The sequence below is a fragment of the Mustela nivalis genome (genome assembly GCF_964662115.1).
Source record: "Mustela nivalis genome assembly, contig: HAP1_SCAFFOLD_1905, whole genome shotgun sequence".
NCBI lineage: Eukaryota > Metazoa > Chordata > Mammalia > Carnivora > Mustelidae > Mustela > Mustela nivalis.
Window position 1 is genome coordinate 55,558 of NW_028134759.1, and position 13,132 is coordinate 68,689.

The 13,132-nt window shown below is 54.9% G+C and overlaps 1 protein-coding gene across 1 annotated transcript in view; it reads left to right on the forward strand.

The window, feature by feature from the left end:
* The window catches only part of FA2H (fatty acid 2-hydroxylase), a 48,916-nt gene that overhangs the window by 16,621 nt on the left and 19,163 nt on the right, over nt 1–13,132 (forward strand). The window contains exon 2 of the mRNA XM_082750828.1: nt 10,593–10,685. Within this exon, the coding sequence (XP_082606954.1) occupies nt 10,593–10,685 (93 nt within the window). The remainder of the gene's footprint in view (nt 1–10,592; nt 10,686–13,132) is intronic.

Below are 13,132 nucleotides of genomic sequence, written 5' to 3' on the forward strand. Positions count from 1 at the left end.
TTCGGCTCAGGTCATGATCTCAGGGTCCTGGCAACGAGCCCCCACATCCGGCTCTCTGCTCGGCAGGAATCCTGCTTCCCCCTCTCTCTGCCTGCCTCTCTGCCTGTTTGTGTTCTCTCTCTGTCAAATAAATAAAGTCTTTTTAAAAAAAACAAACAGCAATATAGGGGCGCCTGGGTGGCTTAGTTGGTTAAGTATCTGTCTTTGGCTCAAGTCATGATCTCAGGGTCCTGGGATCGAGCCCAGTGTTGGGCTCCCTGCTCAGTGGGGAGTCTGCTTCTCCCACTCCTCTCCCTCTGCTCCTGCTCACTCTGTTTCTGTCTCTGTCAATTAAATAAAATTCTTTAAAAAAATAAATATGAACAGGAAAATACAGTATTTTGAGGATAATCCATACAGATTGGAATGTTACATGATTAACCACAACGTATTTTAACATAGAAATTGGGCCAGTGAGGCGACAGTATTTTTTTTTTTTTTTGATGGTTTAAAGGTATTTCCCTCGTGCATAGCACGTTCTGTAAGCCTGCCCTGAGGTGCCTTGAGGTCTAAGTTTGAAGGGTCTATGATCTAGTAATGTCCTATCAGATCCCCAAAAGGGATTCTGGGGAACTCATTTCCTGCAGGCTGCTGAGGCTGCTTCTTGGAGTCGAAGTCCAGGGGCCGGGGAGCCCGGCAGGATTCTGTAAGGCAGGACTGAGGAGGAGAGCCTCCCGGAGCGCCGCTCGTCCGGCCTGACCAAGCCCGGGTCGCCCCCCGCGCTGTCCCACCCAACCCCAGGCTCCCAACTGCTCCAAGCCCCAGAGTCAGGCTTTCATTGGGAAAAAGACCACCTGTCCACTTGACTCTTGGTGCCTTTCTAGAAATGGTGCCATCATCTGAGGTCAGAGGCTCCCGTGGATGCGCACGGTCCATGGCAGGGACTCGTAGAAAATCCCATTAACAGCCTGAAAACTTGTGGGTGGACTCCAGAGAGATTTGAGGAGAAATTTAGTATTTTTAATCCTCTGGGCCCCTTTTCTGATGGCCTGGACTGTCCACCTAGACTGGCCTCTGCTTCCGGGGATGAGGTTTCTGGTGACGTCCTCCAAGGGGGACTGTTTCGTGAGGAGAAGCCACACCAGGTGAGCCCATGTCAGGGATCCAGGAGGCTCACACTGGCCTGTGGGTACCGGTACCCCCACATGCCTTGAGCCGGAGAAGCTGGGCACCGCTCCGGCACACACTTCCCACTCGCTTTCTCTTCTTTCTTATTCTTGTTGCGAATGCAGGGGCAGCCGCGGGCAGAGCCCCTCTCCTTGCAGCCATCGTGGGTGGGTGAGAAGTGGGGGTGCTTTTGGAATGCCTCGTCACTTGCCACGCATTATTATTGTTTTCCTGGGGTTTGTACAGATAGGCTGTATGTTAAACGTTTTAAGGACAGGCCTGGCCTCTGATTTAAACCCAGTCTGGCAGAGGGCAGCTTATTAGAAATGAAAGCAAGCAGATCCCACTGCCACATTTCTAGCTGTTGAAAGTGTCCCTGGAGTCCTCGGGGGTGGGCTTGTTAACCCAGAAGGAAGACTCTGGGTGCCGCTGTGGCCGGGGCCCTGTCCTCCTCCCTGAGGCCTGCCCCTTCCTACCTGCGCAGGACCCTGTGCTCCCCAGGCACGTGGGACGCCCAGAGCCTGCCCTCCTTCGGGCCTCCTGAGGCTGGGGGACAGCTGGACACACGGCCTGGGCATCAGCTCATTTCAGAGAAAGGGTTTCAGGCCAAACCCAGGCTGCGGGATAAAAGGCCATCTGTCCATCTCTGGGTGCCCAGCCCTGGCTTTCCTGAACAACATTCCTTTATGCCAGCCCGCCCCCCACGGCCCGCCCCCCGCGCCCCCGCCCTCCGCACACTGCTGCCTTTCACCGCCTCTGGGCCGGCTTGTTTGTTTGTTGTGCAGAGGGCAGGCTCTCTGTTGTTCTCTTTTCTCTCCCCAACCACAGACACCCTCCAAGCAAACCCTCCTTGGGGACCACAGAGTCTGGGGCCCTGGAGGAGGGTAGGGGGCTAAGGCCGAGTCCAAGTCAGGGCTTTGGGGGCCTCCTGGGGAGTGCTCCCAGAGGAGGCAGAGGAGGGCATGAAGAACCTTCAAGAGACAGCCCTGGAAGCAGTTTCCTGTCTCGCTGTCCCAGCCATCACATGAGACTTCTTGAAGCAGTGAAGCCCCCCGCTTCTCCCTCCTCTCAGGGAGAATCCCATAGGACACCACTGAGACACCAGCCCCACGTGCGGGCTGGCGATGGTGCTCACTGCGGGCGTGGCCTGGCTTTCCCCGGGGGCCGCGCCCCAGCAGAGGGGAAGGACCAAGGAGGCCAAGGTTTCCGCTAAAGACGTGGGGTTGCCTGACGCCCTCCCTCCACCCCGGCCCCGCTCCCAGTTCCTCTGAAAACTGAGCGGGGAAAACTGAGGAGTGACTTTCCAGGCCCTGAGGAAGGGGACTGAGCAGATCTGGTAGGAAGGCTGTGTGGATGACAAGACCCTGGTTCCTGCTGTGTCCTCGGTGGAGGAGGAGACGCAGGTTCGTTGTCCACATGTCCCTGGATGCCTCTGCCCGTGGTTTTCACTCCTGGTTGAATTCCTTCTCCTTTGGCAGCCCTGGCTTGATCCCAAAGGAAACTGGCTCAGGCCTGGTGTGAGCTGGCCGGGCTTGCAGAGTCCCACGGCCCAGGAGGGGGGCTTAGGCGACAGACATCCGTGGTCTCAGGGCCCTGGCAACTGGAAGTCCTAGATCAGGGTGTTGGTTCCTTCTTGGGCTAAGAGGGAGAATGGGTTCCAGGCCTCTCCCTAGCTTTCTTGGTTCATAGATGCTTCACCCTCATCTCTGCCTTCATTTTCACTCGGTGTTCTCCCTGAGGGTGCGCCGTCTCCAAATTGCACCCTTTTCTAGGGACACAGTCACGTAAGACTAAGGCCCACTCTGAGGACCTCATTTTATTTATTTATTTATTTATTTATTTATTTTTTAGATTTTATTTATTTATTTCACAGACAGAGAACACATGTAGGCAGAGAGGCAGGCAGAGAGGTTGGGGTGGGGGTAGTAGGCTCCCTACGGGAGCAGGGAGCCCCATGTGGGACTCGATCCCAGGATCCTGGGATCACAACCTAAGCCGAAGGCAGCGGCTTAACCCACCGAGCCACCCAGGTGCGCTGAGGACCTCATTTTAACTAATCCCATCTACAATGGCCCTACGTCCAAATTAAAGTCACATTTTGAGACACTGGGGGGCCAGCGTTTCAACGTAGGAACTTGGGGTGGGGTGGGCAGGTCATAGTTCAATCCAGAACAGGCCTCTGTACCGGAAAGTGAGCCCTGGAGATAACCACCTTGGCGCATGGCCTGTGTCTCCACCATGATTCCTTGCCCATGACAGACTTTTGTCTCCTTTCTAGTTACACAAGGGGAAAGAACCGGTAGAAATCAGCATCTGGGTCGCCTGGGTGGCTCAGTGGGTTACGCCGCTGCCTTCGGCTCGTGTCATGATCTCAGGGTCCTGGGATCGAGTCCCACATCGGGCTCTCTGCTCATCAGGGAGCCTGCTTCCTCCTCTTTCTCTATGCCTGCCTCTCTGCCTACTTGTGATCTCTCTCTGTCAAATGAATAAATAAAATCTTTAAAAATAATAATAAAAATTAAAAAATAATAATAAAAAAAAAGAAATCAGCATCTTCCACCCACTTCTGCTTCCTCTTGAAGCCAGTCAATCCTGTCTGCTAGGCTGGAGGGTGGAGGAGGCCGAGGGTCACCCCTTGTTGGACCTTGCTTAGAGCTCGGGCAGCCCACCCACCCAGGGCCTTGGTACAGCTGACCCTGTGGGCCTGCCCCATGTGGGTGCAGCCCAGGCTCCTCTCTAGACTCCCTGTTCTGGGCACGAGAACCCTGGCTCCTGCCTGCCCAAGCGTGTCCTTTCTGTGGCTGTACCGTGAAGCCGAAGGTCTGCAGTTCCCCGGGACATTTCAAATCTGCAGACCAAGTGCCACGTTTGTGTTCAGTTTGGTTTGGCCCATGTCTTTTGTTTGTTTGCTTGTTTTAAATGCAAAGCAAATTTGGGACGCCTGGGTGGCTCAGTTGGTTAAGCAGTTGCCTTCGGCTCAGGTCATGATCCCAGGGTCCTGGGATCGAGTCCCACATCGGGCTCCTTGCTCTGCAGGGAGCCTGCTTCTCCCTCTGCCTCTGCCTGCCTCTTTGTCTGCCTGTGCTCGCTCGCTCTCTCTCCCTCTGTCTCTGGCAAATAAATAAATTAAAAAATCTTAAAAAAAAAAAAAAACTGATGTTTTAAAAAAAAATAAATAAATGCAAAGCAAATTTAAAAATCTGGAGATTTCCCCTAAAAAGCTGGTTTCCTGGCTTTTCTTAGAAACTAGAAGGTTTACACCTGCGTCACCTGACCTGGACCTAAGTCAGGGCTGCCCCCTCTGGTTCACCGCGGTCCTCTATGCTCAAAACCAAGGGACAGTGACCTTCCATTACTGCTCTCAGTGCATTTCCTTTTTTCTTTCTTTCACCTCTAGCAAAAGGGTGCCTCGTGGTTTTGTTTTGTTTCGTTTCATGGTACCTCATGTTTCCAAAATGAGAGCGAGCATCTATCCTTGTGGAGGTGAAGCATATGCCTCCATGTTTCTTGTGCAAACAAACTGAGTCTGTGTTATGAACCACACCCTGCCTGCTTCACTCACTGGTATCACCTGTCCAACCTCTGAGGACAGGGCAGGAACTCGGGGCGCCCTCTCAGGGATAAGCAGTTTCTTGTTCTGAGGGTCATATAGCACGTTGAGAACAGAGCCTGGTCTTGAACCACGTCCCTTAGTCTTGAGGCAAACCTGCAGCATCTCGAACTAGAGGCTGGCCCCAGATACTTCCTCCGGCCCCCGGCTGCCTCCAAGGGCTTCCTTGTTGAGGGACAGGTATGTGGAGGGCACTGGCGGAACCTTGGGGAGCTGGCGGGAATAACTCCTGTGTCGTCTGTGAATCTGGGTCTGAGAGTGCTGAACTCAGTGTGAGAGAGGGCGGAGGATGGAGCCCGGGGGAAGGGGCAGGGGTGTCCAGGAGATGGGAGCTGTGGCTTGGGCAGACCCAAGAAGTACAATGCCTCCCCAGCAGCTGGGAACCAGCAGAAGCGAGGGCCGGCCCTGCTGCCCCCCTGGCTTTTCTCTCTGCAGCTCCGCACTGCGGTTGGAGGACCCAAGGAGATGGGAATGCCCTCTTTACTGCCCCCCCATATTCCCCGACACAGTCAGTGGTTCCCACCTCAGAGTGGGTGGTGCCTGCCGGCCCCGGCTCCGGGGCGGAGCACGTGGGCCATTCTGGAGCATGCTGACCTTCTCTCTCCAAGTACACATGGGCTTTGGGAAACTCTGGGCAGCTCTCTCTCTACCTGCCCCACCCCCACCTTGGTGGCCTCTCCAGGCCTGGGCTCCTAGAGCCTCCACAGGCCACCATGTACTCATTATCGTATCATTCATTAAGCCCTAAATGCTGGTGCCTTGCCAGCTACCTGGGACCCGGCGGTGAACAGGACAGCAGGATCTCCAGCCCGTGGTGCAGCTTGGGAGACAGTCACAGGGCAATGCATGAGGAGAGCAAGATGCTTTCCGCCCCAGCAGCACCCGGCTGCCCTGGTCAGGCTTCTCCCAGCCTTGGGTCCCATCACAAAAGTGCTTTCAGCCGTGCGCCAGCCTGCCGTCCCAGGGTGGAAAGGTCGGAGGCCCCGGGATGACCATTCTTGCTGTCCCACCACCACCTGTGTCCTTCAGGTGGACCCTGAAGTTGTCCCTTCCACAGGTGGGTTACACACCCCAGGTTAAGCCCCATTCATTCATACGCGGGCTGACCGTTCTGGAAGAAGCCTGAGAGCCTGAGTCCCGAGCGCTCCCTTCCCTTACCGTCGTACTGAAACACATGACACCAGAAGGCAGAGCCATTGCCAAAGGCTCATGAAGAACGCACGCGTTCTTCGCTTTCTGACACTCTTTTGGTTTTTGAAGATCTCTTGGGCGTGCTTCCAGGACCAGGAGAGCCTTTTAAATAATGCATTGTGGAAGTTTCCAAGAAACTTAAAAAAAAAAAAAAAATCTTTTCAAGCCTGAGTTATAGCCTAGTTCCCAGGAGTGACCTTTATACACTTCTGATTCATGGATGGTGTTTGCCTGTGGAATTCAAGGGTGAGCCCGGCTCAACTGTAAAATAAACACTGGGGCACGGAAGCCTGGAAAACGCGGCCCAGACCACTGTGTGCGGTGCAGTGGCTCCCCCCCCTCCAGGACTCATTCCTGGGACCCCACCCCCCGCACCCCTCCCCCGCGCCCGGGCTCAGACGGGAGCGGCCTCCAGAGCGCCAATGCGGGCCCATCTTCGGGAAGGGCTTCGTCCTGTTTGTGAGTGGAGAAGCCTTTTAGAGCTTTTGAACTCTCACAGTAGACTCGAGGAAGAGTCGGTGAGAGACACGCTAGAGGACCCTTCCTGGTGCCCTGAGCTGAGCATGTCCTGAGCTCCTGGCCGGACCGACGTGCTGCTCGCCCTCACTCTCCTTGAAGTCTCCCAGACCAGAGGTGCAGACGGCCTTGTGATTAATAACCTGGGCTTCTGCCAGCCAGGGGTGCGGTCCGGATGAGGCCACCTGGGGAGCACCCTGCGTGTATGGTCCGTCTGGAATGCACTTACCAGGAGCCTATCTCCCACGACATTGCTACCTGGGGGCTCCAGCTCTGGGGAGAGCTGAGGGACAGAAGAGGGAAGAGAGGGACAGGAGGAAGTGGGGCCATGCACCCCAGTGCCAGGCTTCATTCATGGGGGTCTGGCCCAGGGTTCAAGGGTCCCCTCCTGCGGGAATCCCCATTCAGTGCTGGGGATGCGAGCCCATGAGCCATGCCGCGCGGGCTCTCTCCTGCTCCCCTCCATTCACCTGGAATATGTCCAGATGAAGGAAAAAAATGTCAGGGCTCTGTTTCCATTGGAAGCCAACACCTGTCTGTGAAACTGGGTTTATAGTAATTTTTAAGAAAACCTTAGGAGCAGGCCGCCTGGGTGGCTCAGTAGTTTTAGCACAGGAGTCTCGGTTTCAGCCCAGGCTGTGATCTCGGGGTCGTGGGATCGAGCCCTGTATGGGGCTCCATGCTCAGCGTGGAGTCTGGTTGGAGATTCTTTCTGTCTGCCCCCACCCCCGCAACTTTCGCCCTCAAATAAATGAATGAATCTTTTTAGAAAGAAAGAAAGAAAAAACACCTGAGAACTGGAACAAGTGAACATTTGCTCTACTTCCTGTTACTCAGTTTGTCAAGCCCCGCATTGGCTACTTTGAACCAAGAAAATAATTAAAAACAAAATTTTAGGTGGTAATTTTTCTGCATTAAAAAATATTTACAAGTAGGGCCCATTTTTTAAAAACAGAAATGTCAGTGTAAAGTTGCCGAGTGTCCTTCTTCAGAAAAAACTGCCCTTTATTCTGGAAGTATGCCTTTTCTACCTATTTGGTCTGGAAACTTCCTTTCAGTTTTGAAATACTGCTGCTAATAATTTTTAAAAATATATTTATTTGGCAAAATGAAAGCCTAGTGCACCTATATCACTCTGAGGCAATTTTCATCCTGCTTATCCTGTTGTACTTGGCCAAAGGGCACCAAGGATATATGGCCCAGATTATTGCAAGTTTGACCCTTGTATCGGGCACTGTCCTATCCAGAGGGGCATTTTAAGATGGTGTGTTTAGTGTCCTGGGCCACTTCTCTCCTCGAAGCAGGTTTGATTTCCATTTCCAAGAGGCAGGAACCCTGCAGAACTCAGGGTTTTATGATAACCCAGCAACCAAGCCCACCATCCTTAGTACCTTGGGGAACCGTGGCCAGTTGGCAGAGAATACTGACACATGCCCACTCCAGAAATAATGGTTGGGGCATTTAATATTTTGGGGAGCCCATCCTAGGCACCCTAAGAAAGAGGAAACGTATCCTGCCCTATTGGAACCTATCACACCATTGGACAAACAAGGTAATTGCCCAAACATAAAAAAACAACAAGGGGAAGTAAATTATAGATAAGCAACGGGGGCAGTGGGACACATGGAAGGTATGATTTTTTTTAAACGTTGGAAAATGAAGAGGTCATGCAGTTGTTTATACGGTTCCTAGGACGATGGCAGCCTGGGTACATAGTACGCGTTTGTGAATATTAATCTTCGTCGTCATCCTGGAAGGATGACATTTGAGAAGGAAAATACTGGCTGCAGGAGAAACTTCGTGTTCATCCAAGGGCATTAGAGCAGAAGAGTTTGGAAATAGAAGGGAAAGATTCTGGGAGGCCAACCAGAGGCCGACTTACAGGGGAAGTGTAGGAAGTGGCATCAGAGGGGACCACGGGGCTTTTGGGCCAGACTATGATGTGGGAACATTCTCCAGAGGCAAGGAGTGGGGCCAGGGTCAGAGAGACAGTCTCTGGGCTGGTGCTCTGGCGCATCGTAGGTGCTCAAACATGTGTGCTGGACGAACGGAGGAAAGCCGTGCGGGAAGGGAGATCTGTGAGAAGAGGCAGGGGCCACAGTGATATTGCACGGACACCAGCAGCCCCGAAGAGGAAGCTGATACAGCGCCAAGGCTTCTTCTCACTGCAGACTTCCCATCTCCGATCTCATTTCCAGGCTTTCTCTGTTTTCCACTCCCTACTACCTGCCCCCCGCCCCGGCCCCGTTCTGGGCATCCAGTCATCACCCACCTTTTGGGGCCCTTCAGTGAACAGGTCTGTGGGTCCAAACCACCTCCTGGACCACATCAGCTCTGCACATGATGCCCAAGCAGCAGCTCATACAAAAGGCTTCAGGTGACCATAAGCTAAGTGAATGAATGCCCAGGATGGCCACCCAAAGGGCCAGTGGGAGTTCAGTTCCCCTGCTCTTCCACACCAGGATGGCACGAGCCCCGCTGGGTTCTGGACCGGCCCTGTCACATCTGCCATGGAAGAGGGACAGCAGGCCAATCCTGATGCTTAGAGACCCTGTTGCATCCTCCGATGGTCTCGGAGAAAGGCAGGTGGCAGGGGCTGGGGTGTTGACTGTCCTCAAATATGTGTCAGGCTGGCAGGTGACAAAGGAAAAAGTGTGCACAATCCTGGAGGGAAGGGACCGGAACCCTCAGAGAACAGTCCAGACTTGAGTGAGCAGAAACACAGGCCGGGTGGATGAGGGCTCTGTGCCCCGTGCCGTAAGGTTGGTCAGCTGGTTGTGCCCCCGAACAGATGTGTGTCTGCCGTTCAGGGAAATCTGAGAAGCCTAGCACAAAACCCTTCCCTGCCCTGTTTGGGATGGGTGCAGAGTAGGATGTGATGACCCTACTTAAGAAAGGATTTGGGGTGCCCAGGAGAAAATAATTATCCAGGAGGGAGGGAGAATCAATACCGCAGTGGCTGGGGGGGGGGCACTCTGGGGTATTTTGAGGCTAGAACAGAACTAGAAGGGGCAGGTGTATTAGAGGACATTTATTTTGGACACTTAGAGAGTTTCACCATATAATAGCTATAAAACCCACTCTTCTCTGTCCGTAAGAGGTCATTCAAGACGCTTTTTTTTTAAAGAATTTGCATTTCAGCATAGCGGTCCAGACTGAGGTACAGAACTACCCACGCCAAGACAGAAAGCCTAATTTTACTTGGGTGAATATGGGGTTCCCCCAGAAAAGGCCAATATCATTGTCACGACCAGGTTCTCTCAGTTCATTTGGGAAAAAACTGTAAGGATTGTGCCAGTAGAAACCTGAAAGGACTTCTCAGACAGGCTTCTCAGTTCTTGCCAGTACCCTGCTTCCAAGGGCCCCCCCATGGCCACCAGCACCACAGTTCCCTTGAGTCCCCGGCAGGCCTCCCCTCAGCACGGGCTCTCCCCACCTTGCCTGCAGAGAGACGTGAGTTTCACCTACACACTGGCCTGACCTCTCCAGCCTCCCCCGGGGTGACATCAGGGCTAGCTGCAGCCATGTGACCTTCCTGGTACATTCCATTTCCTTCTGACCTGGCCTCTTGGCAACTTCGATTTCACCTTGAGCCCATCTGGGCATCTGGCTGCCAGTTCCGCCCCACGTACGGCTGCTGAGCCATGCATGGGAGTTCCTGGAGGGACGTCTCCCTCTCTCTCTGCTGCTTTTCTGATGGGCGTGCAGTCCTAGATGGCTCTGCACAGGCTGTGGCATTATCTTACCAGGAAGGGAGAGAGCTGGGGTAGTCATTGGCGTGACACAGTGAGGCTGCCAGGTATCTGGGGTGCCACCCTGTGACTCCCTCTGCCTGACACCTGCCAGGGACCTAGAGAGAGAGGCTGGCTGGGCCCCCGTGCCCACAGCATACCCACTAATGGCTCTCACTTCCCTTCAGCCTCTCTGCCAGCTTCTTGTATCTACCTATTTTCAAAGCCATTCAGTGTCCTTGATTTCCACCCTATCTGCCACGCCCCTGCCACACCTCATCATGGGGCTCTCACCACTTGGGACTGCTTTGCTGTGGGGTGGCTCCCTGCTCCCTTGTCCTCCCGCCCCCCACCCCCATCCAGCGCCTTAGGTAATCACCTGTATCTTCTCTCCCCAGGGCTCCGTGGAGAATGGGACTGTGACCTCTGCGAACACTCAAAAGACAGACCCTTGGATGGAACCAAAGCTCAAAGCAGTGGATTGGGACAAGGTAGCTGGCACGGGGCAGGGCGGGGTGATGACCCAGGGCTCCCGGGACCAAGGCCAGAGTGTGTGGAGCACAAGGCTGTGGTTATTCATAACATTTTCCCAAGAGGAATGAGGATGGGGAAGCAGGTGCTCACAGCTCACAGTCACGATCTGAGCCAACAAACCCCAGCCAAGGTGGCTGTGAGTGTGGGGAAGCTGGGCCCAAGGAGGTCTACGTAGACCCTGGCCCTGAAGACCCTAGAGGGCGGTCTCCCACAAGGACCTGGAGCTGGGAAGAGCACAGTGATGATTTCAGAAGGTCCAGACACACCCAGGGACCAACAATCACTCTCAGGAGTTGCCAGCCTAGGCCGGCTTGGGAGCATGCTGAAGCCAGAGGAGATGGGTTGGAACCATTTACAGCATTTGTATGCCTGGGAGACTGGGGGCAGGGGGATGCCAGGGATATACTCGGGAGATCAGGGGGAACCAGCCTTGAGAGCCATTTCCCTCCAGCCCGTGCCATGGGACTATCCCAGTGCTGGAATAGATTTCACTGTGCGCGTCCGTAAATGCACCCTACCTGTGCTGGACGTCAGGGACAAGAGACAAACAGGACAGGACCCAGCCCCCAGGGAGCTCACACACCCTGCGGGGGGGAGGGGGAGGACAGCCCCATCCCCCACAGTTATTCCCACATGGGGAGATGAGAACACAGGTGGCCCGAGGTGGGGAGGACTCCACAAAAGCTGTTTCCTGGGCCCCTTTGGCTGGGACCCCAGGAACTCGGAGATAGGATCTGTGATGTGGAAATTGCCACGGCCTCTCGGGGAGCTCATCTGCCCATGGCAAAGACACCTTTGCCGACAGATTGTTCTGGGGCCCATCCCCCTCAGGGAGGCATACAAACCGAAAGGGAAATGCGCCAGCCAGAGGGAAGGCTTGCCGCACAGCTCGCCCCCAGAGGGCTCCCCAGAAATGCGGTGCTGACCTCAACCCCTAGGTTGGCCACATGGCTTGTTGCCCAGGCCGGGGTCTGAGGTTGGGGAGGGGGTCTCGGTACAAGTGGTTATAAGAGGCTGCTGAGGACAAGCAGATCCTGCATTGCCGGCCCGGCCCCGGGGAAGGGTCCTCCGAGTCCCCCCAGGCCACACGTTCTAGACTGACCTGAGCCATGTCACTGCATGAGGCAGGACCACGAGCCATGGGATCCTGCTCCGCCATTACCCCAGGCCTCCAGCTCCACCAGAGGGGAACAGGGGCCTCCCCTCCCAGGGCTGCTCCTGGCTCCTTGCCAGCACAGCCTGACTCACCTTCCCTGCCAATCCGTCATTCTCTTTCGCACACTTTCTCTCTTCCTCCTCCCCCTCCTCCTGTGTCTCTGGGCTGAGAGACAGCATGGAGACCTGCTCTAGAAAGTGCCCCCCCCAAGCTCCCGCCACGGACCCCACTGGGGGCCTTGGGGGCAGCATGGAGAGCTGGGCTTCCCAGGGAGCGGGAACAGTGCTTTGCTAGCTTTTTCTTATTTTGGAATTCCTCTACCACATGGTCCATCCCAGCCCCCTCTGGGGAGTGGAGACGCTGCCAGAGCCTCCAGGCCAGAGGCTTGGGTGGGCCTTTTGAGTCTGGACCTTGAGGAGCTGCGAAGGGAGGCCTAGAGGTGGTAGCTTTTCTTCAGCTGGAGTTCCCCGGGCCTGGGGTGGATTTGCACACCATTCCTAGGGCAGAAGGACTTTCCAAAGTTAACCCTTAGTGCTTTGCATTCTACGGGAGCCCCTCTGGGTGCTGCCAAGGAGGGGAGGCTTAGCTTCTAGAACCCAGCCTCCTTAGCCCTAGGAGCTAGAAGAGGAGTGAGCTGTACCGGAAAGAGTGAGGGGGAGCTGAGGTGGGTTACCAGGGCAAAGGGTGGAAGGTTCTAAAAAGACAGCAGAAAGGGCCAGGAAGTGGCCCAGGGTGCCCCGCCTTGCTTAGAGGGGCAGTGTGCTCTGACTTTCAGGCTCTGCGTGGGATTTTACTGGAACAATTTCTAAATCATTCCTTGGATCTCTCAGTCAGGCAGGATCCAAGCTTCCTTGTGGGATGAGAAACCTCACCGCAGCTCCTCACCCTACACTATGCTCTACTTGTCTCTCCCTATGTTCTGGAACCCAGCCAGCCTGGAGCTTGCCTGGGTACAGGTGGCCAGAGCGGCCCAGCTTCTAGGCACACGTGTCCTATTTGTCCCACTGCCTCTTTCCACCACTGACTGCGATCTCATCACAGCCCCGCCCCTACCCATACCCACGGCAACCCCCTCCACCCTTCCCATGTTGGGGGCCAGCCTTCTGGGAGCCAGCGAGAGCTGGTGGGGTTGGAGGGGTTTCCAGAACCTCCCCAGGCAGCAGGGTTAGCCCTGAATGAACGTTTCTTTTATGGGGCTCTAACCACGTGCCAGACACTGGGCTGGGCTGTTTCTCCATATTATCTATT